The sequence below is a fragment of the Apaloderma vittatum genome, unplaced genomic scaffold (genome assembly GCF_000703405.1).
Source record: "Apaloderma vittatum isolate BGI_N311 unplaced genomic scaffold, ASM70340v1 scaffold5674, whole genome shotgun sequence".
Lineage (NCBI taxonomy): Eukaryota > Metazoa > Chordata > Aves > Trogoniformes > Trogonidae > Apaloderma > Apaloderma vittatum.
Window position 1 is genome coordinate 8,423 of NW_009711977.1, and position 15,729 is coordinate 24,151.

Sequence of the window (15,729 nt, forward strand, 5' to 3'; positions counted from 1 at the left end):
TTCTCCAAGGCTGGGCTCACATCCTTCTTTTCTCCAAGCAGTTCCCAGTCTCTTGCTCATGGTTCTTTGCTGGTTTGGAGATCCCATGACAGCCCACCAGCTCTGGAGCCCCCCTAGAAATCCCATGTCCCCCGATGGGTTTGCATCTCACCTGCTGGTTCAGAGAGCAGTCCAGCTGCTTCTCCTTGTCTCCCTTCTGCTGGGCATGCTTTTAGCACCCAGCTCTCCTCCAGGACCTCACCTCTGAGACTTGTGACAAAGCAACATCTAACTCTGGTTTCCAACGCGTGGATGGGCCTTCCCTGAGTCGCCTTCGCTTGCAAGGCTGGCATTGACTGTCGAGCAACCGGCGCTGTGTGTCTTTGTGTGTCTGCAGGAGGGAGAGCAGGACCCTGGTCCTGCGCAACAGCACCCCGCTGCCCTTCGCCTGGCGCCTCAGCGGGCTGGAAAACCTCGGCAAGGACTTTTCCCTGTCGCAAAGCGAGGGCATCGTTGGTCCTTGCACGGAGTTTGGCGTGCATCTCTATTTCAAGGCCACAAAGGCTCTCAGCGTGAAGAAAATGATCCACCTGGAGGTGAGGGGGGCAAACAAATCAAATACTGACAGCTGTCCTGTAGTGATTTGCTTTTGCGTTTATTTAATGCCAGCACAAGGGAAATTTTTGTAGCCTCGTGGTTAGAATTTAGCACCAGCTCCGAGTTTCAGGAGTTGTTTCTTAACATAGAGAAGAGGGGAGGAGAAAGCCACATGCCCTCTCCTTTCTCAGAAGCACAGTGAGGCAGTAGAACTTTTATGTGCTGTTCGTTGTGGGGAGGAGAAACAACCACAAATATTTAATTCTGGCAGTTGCTTTAAGGGCTTCTTGGAAGTGCCTGAAGAACATCGCTATCAACTAGTAATAAGGGTCAGGATTAAAAGCAGGCGTGGATATAGTACAAATCAGAGTAGAAACAGCTCTGTCCGTGGATGAGTCAGGATCTGGTATTTATTCTCAGGTACTTGCCTTTGTTCCATGCAGCCAAATAGATATGCTTGGCTTTTTACGTGGACTAGATGATCTTTCGAGGTCTCTTCCAACCTCTGTGCCTCCCTGGCAGAGCAGGGCAGAGCGATCAGCCCGGTGCCTCTCGGCATGGAGGCGATGCTTGAAGGGTACCCTGCAAAGAGGGCAGGAAAGAGGAACCTTCAGGAGATTCCTCTCTTGCCTAACACCTGGGTTACGAGGCTGATTCCTGAGCCCGTGCTACAGCCACCATGGTCGAGCGCTGTCCTTTGGTTGTTCAGACTTTGGCAGGCTCCCTGCACCCACCCTGGAGTCCATCTGGGGCTCTTAACAAGGGGCAGCAAGCTCTCACCCTGAGATTTTTGTTTCCCTGTGGTTTAGGGGCTGCATTCCAGTGCGGCCATGGTGGGGACAGCCAGCAGAGAAAAGGGCCCCTGTCTTGTCTACCCAATTCAGCAGAATGACCTCAGCAGTGTTTGTTTCTTGCTGCCTCAGGTTTCAGATGCAGAAAACATCCTGGGGGTTGTTCAGACTGAAAATATCCAAGTCCTTGCCGAGGCTTATGACGTTGCTCTGAACATCAGCATTTCTAAGGGTCAGCGGATGACTTCAGACCGAAGGAGTCCAGGTGTGTTGCGTTGCCTCGGCAGGTGGGCAGCCAAAGAGGAGGGGATGGGGATGGGATGGGATGGATGGGGATGGGATGGGATGAGATGAGATGGGATGGGATGAGATGGGATGGGATGGGATGGGATGGGATGCAAGCATAGCATGGGTATGTAATGCACGTATCCTGCAAACTATGTGAGTAAAGCACTCTCAGGGCGCAGCTAGGCCTGAGTGTCTCACCTCTGAACTTTGAAGTGTGCACCTTCACATGCGGATCAATTTGGGGGCTTTGAAACAGCAGGGACATCAGCAAGCGCTGGCAGCTCCTGAAGGCTCGGTGCAGCACATGAAGTTGTTGGATCTCTGTTTGGAAGCAAGGAGATGGAAACCGAGCTCCTTAGCTGCTAAACCCTATGAGTATTCTTTGGGCAAGAAGAGAAGGGGCAGCAAAGTAGCTAGAGAAAACTTCCAAGAGTCGAAACTTGCTGAGAAGGGTTTTGTGCCACCTGAAAACTCCAAATACGTGTCTTGTCACTTGGCGTGGTCTGCAGCAGCTCACAAATATTCACCATTTCTTACCTCACTCTGCGGGTTCTCTGCAGGTACAGATGGCAGCATGGATTTTGGAGTCCTTAAGGTGATGGATGAGGCGAAAGCAGTGCTGACTCTGAAGAACAAAGGGAAGTACGAGATTGCATACAGGTGGGTCCAGCTGCTGGTCTGTGAGCACATGGTGCCACCATCTGCCCAGGCCTGCATTCTCCTTCTGTCCATGGCTAGAACCTGCTCCTGTGCTGGCTGCCTCACGGTCTTGGGTAAATATGAAAATTGGGCTCTCTAATCTCAAGTATTTTAACAGAGAATCCAGCCACATGCCAGCAGTTCTCCGCAGCTTGGCAGGAACTGGATGGAGAGACCTTGAAATTTAGGGATCCCTCAAGCAGAGCTGGGCTTTTTCTCTTTTAATTCTCTTCTGGTCCAACTCCGAGCAGGATTACAGAGGTCTTCCTTCCGTTTCTCCCCAGTTTCAAGCTGGAGGCGGCAGATACCGACATACCCGACTTGGCATCCCACTTCACTGTGCAGCCGCAGAGCGGCGTGCTGGCTCCCTCCGAGCGCACTGTGCAGGTGCAGCTGCGCTTCCACCCCAAGATGGAAATGACCATTGAGGAGAAACCCATCCTGCACTGCCAGGTGAGCTGCTGGGGCTGGGCGGCGTCGGCACGCCGTGTCTAGGGAGTGTGAGACACGTGTCTTCTGGAAGGAAGGCTTTAGGTGAGGAATCTTCTTTTATCCAAATACAAAAAAGGCTTTCAGAACCCGTTGTGAGGCTTCCTAAGCAGAGCTGAAAATCTGACTCTGGAGGAGGTGCTGAAAGAGGAAAGGTTGAGCTGATGGGACCTGGGATGGGGTCAGGGGACAGAGATAGAGGCTGGTCGCTGAAGTATTTACGAGCCTCTGGTTGCAGGTGATTGAGCCCAGCATCCGCGAAGGAGGCGAGGCCATCGCCATCATCCCGGTGAGGGTGTCTGCCAAAGCTGTGTTCAGCAAGTACAGCATTTACCCAGCCTCGCGCATCAGCTTCGGCGCCATGATCAGCAGCACCAGGAAAACCTGCACCTTCACGCTGGAGAACAAAGGCGTCCTTGATTTTAATTTCTTCATCTACCCTGCAGACCAGGATGCGCATGAGTTGTCAAGGACAAGGTGAGAGAAAACCTTCCCCATCCTTCCTGCCGCAGGACGCACCGCGGCGTGGCTGGTGTGTGCCAGGCAGCCAGGACGGCTGGGTTCTTGTCCATCTGCGTCGCTTGTGAGCAGAAAAATGCCTCAGTTTCCCCATGTGTAGGACAAAACTGGTGACAGAGCTGATCTGTCCATAAGCAGAAGTGGTGCAGGCAGCTCCGCTGGAGCAGGAGGACTTTCCTTCGTGGAGAGGGAGGCTAGGAGGAGCTCAGAGTGACGGATATCTTCTGCTTTCTCCTCTAGTGCACATCACATGAAATCCACCCACTCCCAGGAGCATGAGAACTTAAAGAAAACGGTTCCCTTCACCGGGCAGAGCAAGTACAGGGAGGGCAGCCTCTTCATGCAGGTGGGTGCCTCCTGCTCCCCGACACGTGCCGCTGTGCCCACTCATCACCGCGGGATGGGATGTGGTCTGGGGGATGGAGGTCCCTTGTCTCCCAGCCACGAGCAGAGGACAGGAGCTGCTCAGTCCCACCGAACAGTGTTGTGCTCTGGCTCAGACCTGGAGTTACGGGGTCAAGAGAGGGCAGAGGGTAGCAGGTCCTGTGTTTGGTAGCTGCAAGCCAAAATAGATCCGTGAATTCCCCAGATGTAAAACATCCCTGTTTGAACTCCCGGTCTGTAGATAGCAGATGACCACCTTCCCAAACCCCTCTCTTCTCTCCCGTCATTTCTCACCGTTATTTCTGCTCTCCTGTTTTATCCCCGGAGGTTGAAGGATCCCAGCTGCCACCTTCACCCTTTACACTCAAACTCCTTCCTCTGTGCCACTTGGGACAAGCCTGCAGCTCCTCCTGGCTTGTTCATCTCGTCCTGGGGCTGCCTTTGGACCATGGAGTCATCCCTGCCTGCCCTGGGACTGGGTGCTTGGGTGCTGGAGGCCAAGGAGGGGCATATCCCTTGCTGGGGACACTCAAGGGAAGGCTGTTGGACATCAGCCTCTCTTGGGGCTCTTTCCGCAGGCTCGCTTCACTCTAGGCATGTTCACCGTGTACCCTGGGTTTGGCTCCATCCCTCCTGGGGGCCAGCAGGTGATCACAGTAGATTGCTACGCGGAGCCAGTGGGGACATGCAAGGAGCACCTGACCATTGATATCACCAACAGAGACCCCAAGGACAATCCCCTGGGCATCCCCTACGCCCTGTTTGCCGAATCCTGCCTCCCAGGTACGTCCTGCCCACAGACCCTGCTGCTGATTAGCACCCGAACTTACTCCTGGGACAGAGAAGACACCCTGACCCTAAAGTCCCACCTTGAAATCACCAGGGGTTCCAATCCTTTTCAAGTCTACTGGTGAGGAGATACTGGGAGGGATGTGTGGAAAGATAAAAGGGAATCTTCTCTACATTTTAAGACAGAGGGTGTCTGAATTCCATCCTTAGAGCCGACTCTCCCACCCAGGGTTGGGTTTTGCAGTGACTTGGGCACAAAGGGCTTATCAAGCCTTCTTGAGAGGCCAGCGGGGTCCAGATCAATTCAGCAGGCAGGCTTTTCTCCATCCTCCAACCTCCCTCTGGTCTGCTTTGCAGCATTTGTGGTTGACGATGTAGAGTCCATCTTTGAGGAGCATCGAATCTGCAGCAGCGTCAACCTCTGCCGGATCCTGCAGACGGTGCAAGACAAGGGCGTGTTTGTCACGGATGAAAACAAGTTCATCTTCACGGGTGTTCTGGTTGGGCACCGGGCCACGGCTCGCTTTAAGATCCGCAACGTGGAGAAAGTTCCCTGTGATGTGATCCTCTCCATCAAAACCGTCCCTGGTAAGGTAAGAACAAGAGACCTCGGTGGCGATTGGTCTTTAAAGGTGGTGTGGTGTGATAGCCTGCCTTGTTCTCCAAATTCCTCTTGCCTGGGCTAGTCCAGCTCAGTGCAGGTCAAACTACAGGGGACAGCAGGTAATTGGGTTGAATTCCATGCGTTTTAAGCAATTTCTTAGCTCATCCAGCTCTCTGAACCCTTAGAAGCACACTCAGGGATGGGCTTTTACTGAGCTGATGTGCCAGGGCTCAAAGCAGACCATTTTCTCAGGCTCCCTAGTCTTTCCTTTCTGGTGGAAATCCAATTCTAGGTTATTTGCAGGATTTCCATGCATTCCTCACCTCTTGTGTCTGCTGAGGTGGCTGCCCGGTGCTCAAAGCAAGCTTTTACCCTCCTGAGCTTTAGGGCAGCTCCCTGTGCGAGGTCAGCCCTTCTTTGGAGTCTCTCCCTGAGCTGGAAGCAGCCTGTCCAGGGCAGCAGGAAGGCAGCCACGCTCTCTGGGGCGTGCAGATAGGAATAAGGCTGCATGACACTGAAGGATGCTTCCTCCTAACGCCGCTCCGCGGGTTCCCCTCAAGGCCGGCAGCCGCGACGGCGATGCTTTCGAGGTGGATCCCGTCCGGATGTGCGTGCCCAGCCGTTCTCACGCCTTTGCTACGGTGAGCTTCGCTCCGCAGGCGATGCAGAGCTACCAGTGCGCTTTTGAGGCTTCCCTTGACGTTCAGGCAAGGTAAGCCACCCTGGGAAATGTTGGGGGACGCCTTTTCTGTGATAGCTGCCTCTCCTCTGGGAGGATGCAGACCTCTTGTTAACCCTTAGGTAGAGTATTTAAATAATAAAGGAGGCAGTAACTACTAGATATAGGAGAGCAGGAAAGTAAGGGTCGTAGTTTAGCCTGTAGGAGTGACTATGAAATATTAGGAAGCCAGCTGGAAGTTAAGGAATCGGGTAAATAGGGAGCTGTGCAGCATCTGGGCAAGGGCAAAGGATTAGATGCAGCAGTTTCTCTGCCAGCAAGTCAGCGTGCGTTATTTCCTCCTTGTCTGTGCTGAAATGAGATGATCCTGTGGGTATATAAAGGTGTTTGATGTCAAAAGAGCGATGGGATGTCTTTGGAAAGAGGCTCCCAGTTCCTCTGTCCTGGGAGCTGTGTTTGGATGACCTGCTCTTCTCCCACCCTTTATCACCAAACTGGGACAAGATAAGTCAGCTTTGTGCCCTAATAAGCAATTCATTTTTGAAGCGTCCTTGGAAATAATCGTTACTGATGGTGTTATTTCTTTTGCTTTTCATACCGTTTTCGTGCTGTGCTCGTGCTTTTCGCACGTCTCCGATCACCACAGCCGGGGAATTTGCCGCGTCTCATCTGCGTTCTTGGAGTTTACCTGCTGCCCTGCGTGTGATTCGGTGAAGTGAAATGATTTCTCTTATTCTGGAAAGCTTCAGAGCAGGACGGCCCCAATGGGACTGGGAAGAGAGGGGCGAGGGGGAGCTGGGTCGTTGGGGTACAGGAGCAGCAGCCAGGGAAGAAGCAGCAGGTGGCTCTTACTTCTTCAGTTGCCGAGTGGGAGCTGGGTTCGTGCCAGCCGTCACGGTGTCTTCTCTGCCTCTCCTTGCAGCCCTGCAGCAGTCAGAGCCCAAAGACTGACCTTCGATATCAGCGGAGAGGGGAATCTGCCCCGGGTGACAGTGCTGCGCCCGGTCCTTCGCAGCAAGAGAGGGAACCCCCTGCTGCTCTTCAAGAAGCTGTTGCTGGGGGACTCGGAAAAACTCCCTCTGGTCCTTCGTAACGATGGCGTCGTACCTGTCCAGGTGAGGAGCTGCTCAGGGAATGCTCTGGTTGGGCAACAAATCCTTGTGCCGTTGGAAGGAAGATCCCAGAAAACATGGCAGACCTGGGTACAAAACATTTTTTTAAGCAAATGACTGACTCTCCAGGAAGGGAGTTCTTCTTGGAGATGGGATTTATTTTTTAATTTCATTTTATTGGGCCCAGTCTGTCCTTTTCAGTTAGACACACCACAAGCAAGTTGGTGGTGCGTTTTCCCCTCTTTCTTCTCACTTTTTGGTTCTCACGCGGGCGTTTGCGATGCCCTAGTTACAGTAGATTGTCTTTACTACATTTTAATTAAACTCAGTCGTAGTTTAATTGAATTCTGCTCATTACTTTTAGTACTTCCTGTCCTGTTTGGTTACATTTTAATTATGTGCCAGTGCCTCTGAACACTTTTTTTTTTTTTCTGTCTGATTTCACTTCAACCCTGTGCTAAGAGGGAAGCGTGCTGGGTTCTTCATGATGGACCAGCAGCAGCGCGGTGACAATCCATGTGTCATCCTGTACCCACGCCGCTGCTATTGTGCTCTGTGTTCCCTTTTCTCAGTTGACGATAGACCTGTTGGATGAAGGGGGAGTTTTCTTCTTGGAAGCCAGACCCTACCAAGCTGCGGGTGTGAAGAAGGACTCTCCCAGAGAAGGTAAATGCATTAACCATGAGGTGTGGTCACCCACGGGGTGAAAATGCGTGCTCTGCTCTTGGTTTGGCCGAGTAGCAGCCAGATGTGTGACCGAATTTCCTTCCCTGAGGCTCTCTGCACCTCTGTTTTTTCACATGGGCTCGGCAGGTTTTCCTCCTAGCGAGCTGTAGGAAGTTTTTCTCTTCTTCTGGACGTGGTGGGTGGGGTTGTGGGGGACTCTCACCATTTCAGTGGACTGCCTGAGGTCTTTGCTGCGTGTGGGGAGCTACCAGCCTCGAGCCCACAGCCAGCCAACGAAAGCCCAACCCACTCTTTACCTCAACTTTATGGCAGGGTGCAGTTTGAGACAGAGCTGGGCGTTAACCTGAGACGCTTAATCAGTGATAGGTGTGGTGGTGTCATAGTTTTGTGAATGTTGGAACCATTGGTGGGAGAACCTGTGCTTAGAGGGTTTCAATCTCTTGTTCCTCTTATACCTCATGGAAACGTGTCCTCCTCTTTCTGATCTCCGTTGCTGTGCAGCGAGGAAGCCTCACACCGCATCCCTGGCCCTGCAGCGCGGGGAGTTGGCGGAGTTTGACGTGCTTTTCAAACCCACGCTGGCCCAACGCGTGGAAGGCAAGATCCACCTGTCCGTGGTGGACAACCCCTATGAAGAGACCGATATTCATCTGGTGGGTGAAGGCTATGAGGATGACTTCACGCTAGAGAACATCCGCGGACGAGTGGCAGACAGAACGGAGGAGAGCGTTGAGGGAGACAGAATTGAGGGTAAGAGAGGAGAGGCTGCCAAGTGGAAACAGGCAGATCCATGGGAAGCGGTGGGATGGGGAGCTTCATCACCCAGAGGGAGGAAGGCTCAGAGCAAGGAGGGGTCGGACGTAGGCTGAGATGCCTTTGCTCTCATTCTTAACAGCCGCCGGAGTGGATCACATCCAGTTTGGGGACTGTCACGTTGGGACGCCCTACCCCGTGACCTTCACCGTCACGAATCACAGCAGGCTGGAGGCGATGCGGTTCGAGTGGCTGGCGAGCGCCCCCCTTCACTTCTCCCCCCAGGTGAGCTTGGATGGCTTTGCCTTTCCCGCTGCTCGAGCCCTGCCCGGCGCGTTTCTCCCCACGTAGGAGATGCAATCCCTGGCCTTGCTGGGGCAGGACTGTCAGCCCCGCAGAAGAGGCTCCGTGTTGTGAGAGGTGGAGTCTTTTGTTTCTCTTTTTCTCTATCGATCGTCAGATAAATGCGTGGTAAAATGTGGATTCCTGGCACAGCTCCTCAGCCCCTTTGCTCTCAGTCCTGCCCTTGCTGGTCATTCCAGTTTGATCTTGGCTCTCTGGTTCTCTCTAGGTGGGACACCTCCATGCTGGCTGTGCTAAGGACATCACGGTCACCTTGAAATCGGACGTCGCGGTCACCTTCAAAAGGCAGCCTGTGAAGTGTAAGGTGTCCCGGATCGCCTTCCAGCTGCCACCGGAGCAGGTTGCCGATTGGGATGACTGCCTGCGCGTCGTCAAGTGGGTGGATGCTGGGAAGGAGCCGGGAGCAAAGTGGCCTGTCAAGAAGAAGGTAAGAAGCACGACAGTGAAACCGAAAAAAGAGCTGCCATTTCAGCAGAGTAAGCGGCTCCTGCTTCCTCCTGACGTTCCATCTATCCGTGAGGGTGATTAGCAGAGTGTTTTGGGGGACAGGTGGGTACACGGTCACCTTGATATGCCCGCACGAGACGGGGAAGTCTTTTTGACAGGAGACATTCAGGCACATTGCAAACTGAGCGTTGCAGCCTGTGTAGAACCAGGTTCTCTTCACCAATAAGGAGTTAAACCCACCACTCTGTCTCATGTTTTTTATGCTATTCTACGTGTGCTGGCTGGCCCACCACGTCGTGGGTGAGCTCTGAGCTCTGTCTACCCTGATACCAGAGATTTCGGTTGTGGTTTTTAAGTTGTTCAAGATACCTCATTATGGATCAGCCCAGCCGTGGCAGTCATACAGGAGTCTGGAGATGATACTCTTGCTTTTTCCTGTTATCTCAAGTGAGGGCTTTTCTGTAGTTTCTGAACCACTGTAAAACCTTTAACCCAACTTCTTCCCCATCAGAGCAGTCAGGGACATCCCTAGTGAGTTCATTTCCCATCCCCAGTCCTGACCAGTGTGGCTGTTGACCCACACGAGACCACTGAAAAGCCTCTTCTCCTGAGACAAGAAGGAAAAAGGTGCTTTCTGGGTTTGTTCATTCTTGGGATTCTCCACGGAGCTCCACCCAGGGATCTTAATCCTGATTTAGAGGCCTGCTGGATGTATAGGGACCCAGGGAAAGCATCAGATACTCTACAGGGACTGGTACGTGGTCATAGTCCCCACGGGTGTATTCGCAGTCATGGTGGTGATTGCTTTGGTCAGTAGGTAGAAAGAAATACTGTGGCAGAAGGGTCAACTTTTGTCATCTTTCCAGGGAAATAAATAGGAGTGATCCTTTCTAGCCCCCGTATGTGGCTGGTTTTGGAGGCCAACCGACACCCTGCTCAGCCTGGCTTTCCGAGCTCTGCTCAGTGATTCTTCCCTCTTCTCTTTGGAGGTGATTGAGACAGGCCCAGAACCAGCTCACACGGTCCTGGAGGAGAGCAGCCGTGAGGTGGAGCTTTGCGTCAGCGCTGCCGTCGACTACGCCGAGTTCAAGCTGGATCTGGACGTGATTGAGTTCAAAGAGACCTTGCTCTTCCAGACGAGGACGTTCGCGTGAGTGTGGAAGACCAGGCAGGCACCTGACCCAGTGTCTGCTTCCCCAGAGCTGTGCTGTGCTCTCTGGTGCCCCTGCTTTTCCTTCTGCTCATGGTCTTGTGCCAACAAAGGTTACGCTGACATGTTTTTTGCTTGACTGCTCAGTAAACCTCTTCAAATTTCTAACAGGCTGATCAACCTCGGAGCAGGAGGGAGTGCTGCTGCCTGTTGATTTTGAGGTTGCAGCTTCCACACATCCCGAGGGCCTGGAGAATCTCCCTCACATGGACATGAGTCCCTCCTAGGGCTTTATGTTCAGTCTCACTGGCTGTTCAGCCCTTTAACAAATTATTTATTCAGCCTTTCCAAGTCCTGGCATGTATGTGCACACAAAGCCAAGCAGGAGATGGTGGCCACCATCCTGCCAAGATGTGCCAGGAGAGGTTTGATGTCTTACTGTTGAGCACAGCCGTGATTTTGCTCTCGTTGTGTGTTGTCTGTCCTCGTCTGCTCGAGGATGAGTTTGCAGTTATGATAATATCAAACTGAGATGTAAAGACCAGAATAAGCCCCTTGGATCAAGTGTTGTGGGCACCGTGACTGCTCTTCCCTCTTTAATTTCGGAAATCCTTTGTCTCGGGGCAGCCCAGGGCAACGATCTCGATAGGGCAGAGTTGTCTGGGGAAGAAGATGCTGCTCAGCATAAAGAAAGGGGTGCCAGGAGCCCACCCTACAGTGCTGCTTCTCTACTCAACTTTATATTTATTGGATGCTTTCTTTTTATTCCTCCTCCTTGCTTTTCAGTTTCCAGCTGTCCAATACAGGGAATGTGGCCCTGGAATACACCTGGACGATGGCAGCTGTGGAGGAAGAAAGGCCAGTGAGCCGTACCGGGGAGCTGCTCCCACCCAGCCTAGACGGTAAGAGACTGGCTCTGCGTGGCAGCTTGGGGTGCCCAGGGTGTTTCACTTGGCAGCTGAGGGCTTGGGGAGAAGACCGTGCCGCTTGACCGCAAAACGTGACTTGCTTCTTCATCCCCGAACGACTCTTCAACCTGCAGCGATTCAGTCGTGTCCGAGCCCGCGGTCTCCTTGGGAGCCGCCGTGGTTCTGCGGCGACACAGGACTGTGTGTGTGAGAGGTCTCATCAGGAAGAGGAGTAAGGAGAGCTGTCAGCCCTCGTGTTTCCCGGCCCGGGCAGCTTGCCTGATGGTCAGGAGACCTCAACCAAAGTTCTTGCTGCTCTGAATGTGCTTATCTCCGTCCCCTGGGGGTCCTGCTGTTGCCTTTGCCCGGCACAGGGCATGCTGGTGCTGTAGCTGCTGTTCTGGGCTGTGCCATTCGCTGTCTGATTGTTGGGTATGAAAGCCTGACAGAGAGGAAGGAAGGGAAAGGGTGTGAAGGACAGAGCAGAGCTGTTCCCCAAAGCCACAACGAGCAAAATTCGGTTCTGCAGGCCACAGGGGAGCAGGACTTAACGCTGTCCTTAATGCTAAGCGCTGAGGCTGGCTGTACTGGAGTGTGAACCAGCACCCAGAAATCTCCCCAGGGGCTGTAACACAGATACCTCGTGCTGTTCCTGGACATGGTTTGGCACGGACTGGCCAGAAACCATTTGGCAGGAGAAGTTTGCGACTGGCTCCCCAGGCCCGGAGATGGAGAGAGATGAAGCAGCTGGCCGTTGAATTTGCTAACATTGAGCCTTCCTGTCCATCACCTGAGTGTCGCGCGGTGTGTTTTGATTCGGGCAGTTCTCTGGGTCTCTGCTGGGGCTTTTCATTGCATTTGCTGGCCCCCACTCTGTTCTCCCTCCTGCCTGTCCTCACTTTCTCACCCATCTCTGGGATTTTCTGGGACGCCAATTTAGCGAACGGAAATGCAAAAGCAAAAAAAAAGAACTGCCTGCTCTCCCTGTTCTTTACTGGGAGTCCTCCTGCTTGAAAGCACTTGGCCAGGGATGCTCCAGATACATCCCACCTCCCTTGTGTCCACCTGCAGCAAGAGGCAGAGGTGCTGGGACCAGCGGCTGTTCTCCTTGAAAGATGTCCTGCTCTTTCTTACCACAGGGGATTTCATCTCGACTTCTGGTGCCTCTGTGATGCTCCAGCCCAGCCGTTGTTCGAGCCAGCTGGGCTGTGCTCTGGAGCAGGCCTCTTCCTCCTCCTCAAGCTTGTCCCTGAGCACCGTCTGTGCCAGACCGCTGTTCTCCGTGGAGCCCTGCAGCGGCATCATCCCTGCAGGGCGCAAGCAGCTCTTCCAGATGAAGTTCTCTCCGGTGCACGTAGGCAACTTCGAAAGACGGATGCTCTGCAGGTAAGAAATGTCCAGGCTTGCTCACTTTTCAACTCGTGGTGGATAGTCATGGTATTGCTTCTGAGCTGGGGGGAGCGGGAGCGAGGACCTGGGGACAGCCATCCCCAGAAAAGCAGCAGAAGAGGAGAATGATCATCTGGCCTCGGTAGAAGCAGGTATGGAGACACCAGGAAAAGACGTTGTATGAAATATTAAGCCTCCTGGAGGGGGACAAATGTGCTGTATGAGGAGACAGGCGAGCAGCTGACTGGCTGGAAATGTTAGTCTGGCTTAATACGGGTGCCTTTCTTCCTAGTATTCCTAACCTGAAGCCAGACCAGAAGAGGCCAGAGGTGGCTGTGAAGGGGAGAAGCCTGATGCCAAGCTGCCACTTTGAACTGGAAGACTCGGATTACATCACTGCAAAAAGGCGCAACGCCAAATTGCCGGGACCCAAGGGGGCAGCGTTAGATCTCAACACAAGAGTGGTTGAGTTTGTGACCCTTGGAGTGTGCGGCAGGGACAGCAGGTAGGTGTGGGCATGGCTTTCCCTGTTGGCGATCTCTTTGTCATCCCCCTTAACCAAAGACCTCTCCAGCTACTCCTCCAAGCCCGGGGCACACCTGTACCTTGTCTGTGATGTGCTGCTGCTTGGCTGCCGTCTGTTTGGGGCTAGAACAAGCTGGTCACTGGACCAACTGACTCATTTTTTTGGTCTCTTGATTACTTTCTTCAATGAGGTATGGTTCCATCTCGGGGGAATACTTTGTGGCCAGTACATTTGTCTCTTTGAAGACCATCCTTGGGACATTCTTCATTTTCCGAGATACCAGTTGGACGTGGTTGGTAGAGGCTGCAACCACAGCAGAGAGTAGAGAGGTTTCCCAAGGAGTCTTGCTGGACTTGATTTCACCATTTTCGCTTGATCTTACCATTTTAACGTGCAAGAGTTTGCCTATGTCCTTGCCAGTTTCTTTGTTGATAGCCATTAATCTATAGACACCTGGGAGACAACGAGGGCCCCTAGAAAACAGGTGAAATGTTTGGGCTCCCAGCGTTGTTCCCCTGTTCCAGATAACTCCTTCCAGATGGTGTCCAGGACTTGGCAGTGCGTGACGTTTGCTGCAGAACGGAGTCGTTAACATCTCAACGCCACCTTAGCAGTCCTGTTTCCTTTGCGTTCCCAGGAATTTCGTGGTTATGAACCCAACCAGTTCCGCATATTCCTTCCAGTGGATTTGCCAAGACCGTGAAGCCCCACGAGAGCAGGTGGCTTTCGTCTGCCTCACAAAGAGAGGTCGGATCCAACCAGGGAAGAAAGCAGAGGTGGGTGCAGAAAATTAAGGAGGTAGATGCAGTACATGTGCGTGGCAGTTTAACAGCAGCTGTGTCTACACTTACTGGGCGTCCCGCCTCATCGTGAGCTTGCCAAGACCCCAAAAAAATGTTTGATTGCAGTGTAAATGAACTGGCAGATGAACCTGTTCTCGCCCTGCACCCCACATCTGCCACTTTGCTGGGCCACAAGTGACAGAGCAGCCTATCTCTGAGCTCACAGCAGCATAAGGTGGAGGTTCCTAGAGTTTCTAGGTGGTATTAGGCTGCACCCCCTCCCCTGACCCTTTCCTTCATTTGCTTCTTTCTCCCCTAGATGAAGTTTGAATTCATCCCCCGACACCTGGACATCACAGAATCGTTCTGGCTCTTCACAGTCCCTGAGCAGAGCATGTCATTCCCGTTCCTGTTGGTTGGCAATGCCACCGACCCGCTAGTGACTCTGGACAGATCCCACCTGAATTTCCACTTGCAGTTAATCGGTGAGCACTGTGCTTATTCCTTACACCCTCAGATGTGGAGTTCTGCTGGGCCCCAGCATTCCCGTTGCTCCAGCAAGGCTCCAACAAAGAAGCTGGAAATGGAAAAGGCCACTTGTGAGCAGATCATCCAGCTCTTGGCACCCAAGTGTACGAGGGAGAGGAAGGGGAAGGGAGGAAGGCACGTGTCTAGGGGACAGCGTACAACTGGGGATTTGAGGGTGGTGCCGGGGAGCCCAGCAGGTCAGAAGTGCATTTTCACGTTGGCATTCAGAGCGTGCCACGCTGCAGGCAACGCTCCTCACAGGAAATGGGCTGCAGGAATCAGAAGTCAGGAGTACAGTGGGCAGCAGTGTTCTAGTGGCCAGAGGAAGAAAAGGTTTTCAGCAACTGCTTTGTCCTCTCACCAGGGCACAAGGCACGCCGGACTGTCTATATGATCAACAGTGAGAAGGAAGCCTTCACGTTTGCTTTCAGAGAAAACTCCCTCTATCCAGAGGGATGCAATGCCTCTGTGAGAGTTGAGCCCCTGAAAGGCTCCATCGCTCCCCTTTCAAGGTAAGAGGGCTCACAAGTTCCCTCTCCTGCGTGCCGAATGTCGTGCCATCATTTTGCTGTTGAGGTTTTCTCCCCTCTGCAGTCACCAGGTGACTCCCAGCAGAAGCATCCTTCTGCTTTGTTGACACCAAGAAGCTGCAGGTTTCTCCCTCGAGTGGCTGCGTCTTGGTTACGCCAGTCTTCTAGGCCCCCTTCCTGGAGAAATTCAGGCTTTGGATCCTGTAATGTTGATGACAAAAGTATGTTTGGGGGTGGTTTGTGACCCCCTGAGCCAGCAGCCCTAAGCGTGCAAGGTCTCTTCTCTCTGTTCCACCACACACGGTCTACGCGAAGCCACCAAGAGCAGCAAAGCACACAAGCAGCACCGGGCTTACACCGCTAGCCGTGTTTTGCAGGATCACTTGTCAGAAAATAGATGCTCTTTGCTTGTAAACCACAGCCAAGACTTGCAATCCAACCTGATCATGAGTTCAAGCAGTACAACAGGTCACTAGCTCATCTGCTGATCCACCGTGAAGGTCCCTGCTCCCTGTCTGGGTGCAAGGAGAACACGTTAGCTCCGGGCAGCTTGGCTGTGGTTTAAAAGATGTTGGATTGTGACTTGCTGCTGGGTACATGATAGGAGGGCACCTTTAGTAATTCCTTAAATCCCTGTAGTTTGGTTTTGTTGGATCACGTGCCCAGAAGTTGCCCACAGAAATTACACAGAGGGATTTTGTCACAAGACCTGGATGATTCCTCTTTGCAAAGAAGG

General features: G+C 52.9%; 1 protein-coding gene across 1 annotated transcript in view; it reads left to right on the forward strand.

Annotated features, from left to right (window-relative positions):
- LOC104272735 (hydrocephalus-inducing protein homolog) overlaps positions 1-14,975 on the forward strand; it is a gene marked incomplete at both ends in the record, with an annotated part of 23,147 nt that extends 8,172 nt beyond the window's left edge. The window contains 21 exons of the mRNA XM_009867809.1: positions 377-575; positions 1,500-1,599; positions 2,216-2,315; positions 2,639-2,807; positions 3,082-3,320; positions 3,603-3,708; positions 4,325-4,529; positions 4,893-5,128; positions 5,700-5,851; positions 6,741-6,933; positions 7,503-7,596; positions 8,119-8,367; positions 8,513-8,655; positions 8,942-9,160; positions 10,170-10,330; positions 11,117-11,232; positions 12,378-12,624; positions 12,920-13,132; positions 13,791-13,929; positions 14,255-14,420; positions 14,828-14,975. Coding sequence (XP_009866111.1) covers positions 377-575; positions 1,500-1,599; positions 2,216-2,315; positions 2,639-2,807; positions 3,082-3,320; positions 3,603-3,708; positions 4,325-4,529; positions 4,893-5,128; positions 5,700-5,851; positions 6,741-6,933; positions 7,503-7,596; positions 8,119-8,367; positions 8,513-8,655; positions 8,942-9,160; positions 10,170-10,330; positions 11,117-11,232; positions 12,378-12,624; positions 12,920-13,132; positions 13,791-13,929; positions 14,255-14,420; positions 14,828-14,975 — 3,594 coding nt within the window. The remainder of the gene's footprint in view (positions 1-376; positions 576-1,499; positions 1,600-2,215; positions 2,316-2,638; positions 2,808-3,081; positions 3,321-3,602; positions 3,709-4,324; positions 4,530-4,892; positions 5,129-5,699; positions 5,852-6,740; positions 6,934-7,502; positions 7,597-8,118; positions 8,368-8,512; positions 8,656-8,941; positions 9,161-10,169; positions 10,331-11,116; positions 11,233-12,377; positions 12,625-12,919; positions 13,133-13,790; positions 13,930-14,254; positions 14,421-14,827) is intronic.
- Between the last annotated feature and the right edge of the window lie 754 nt (positions 14,976-15,729).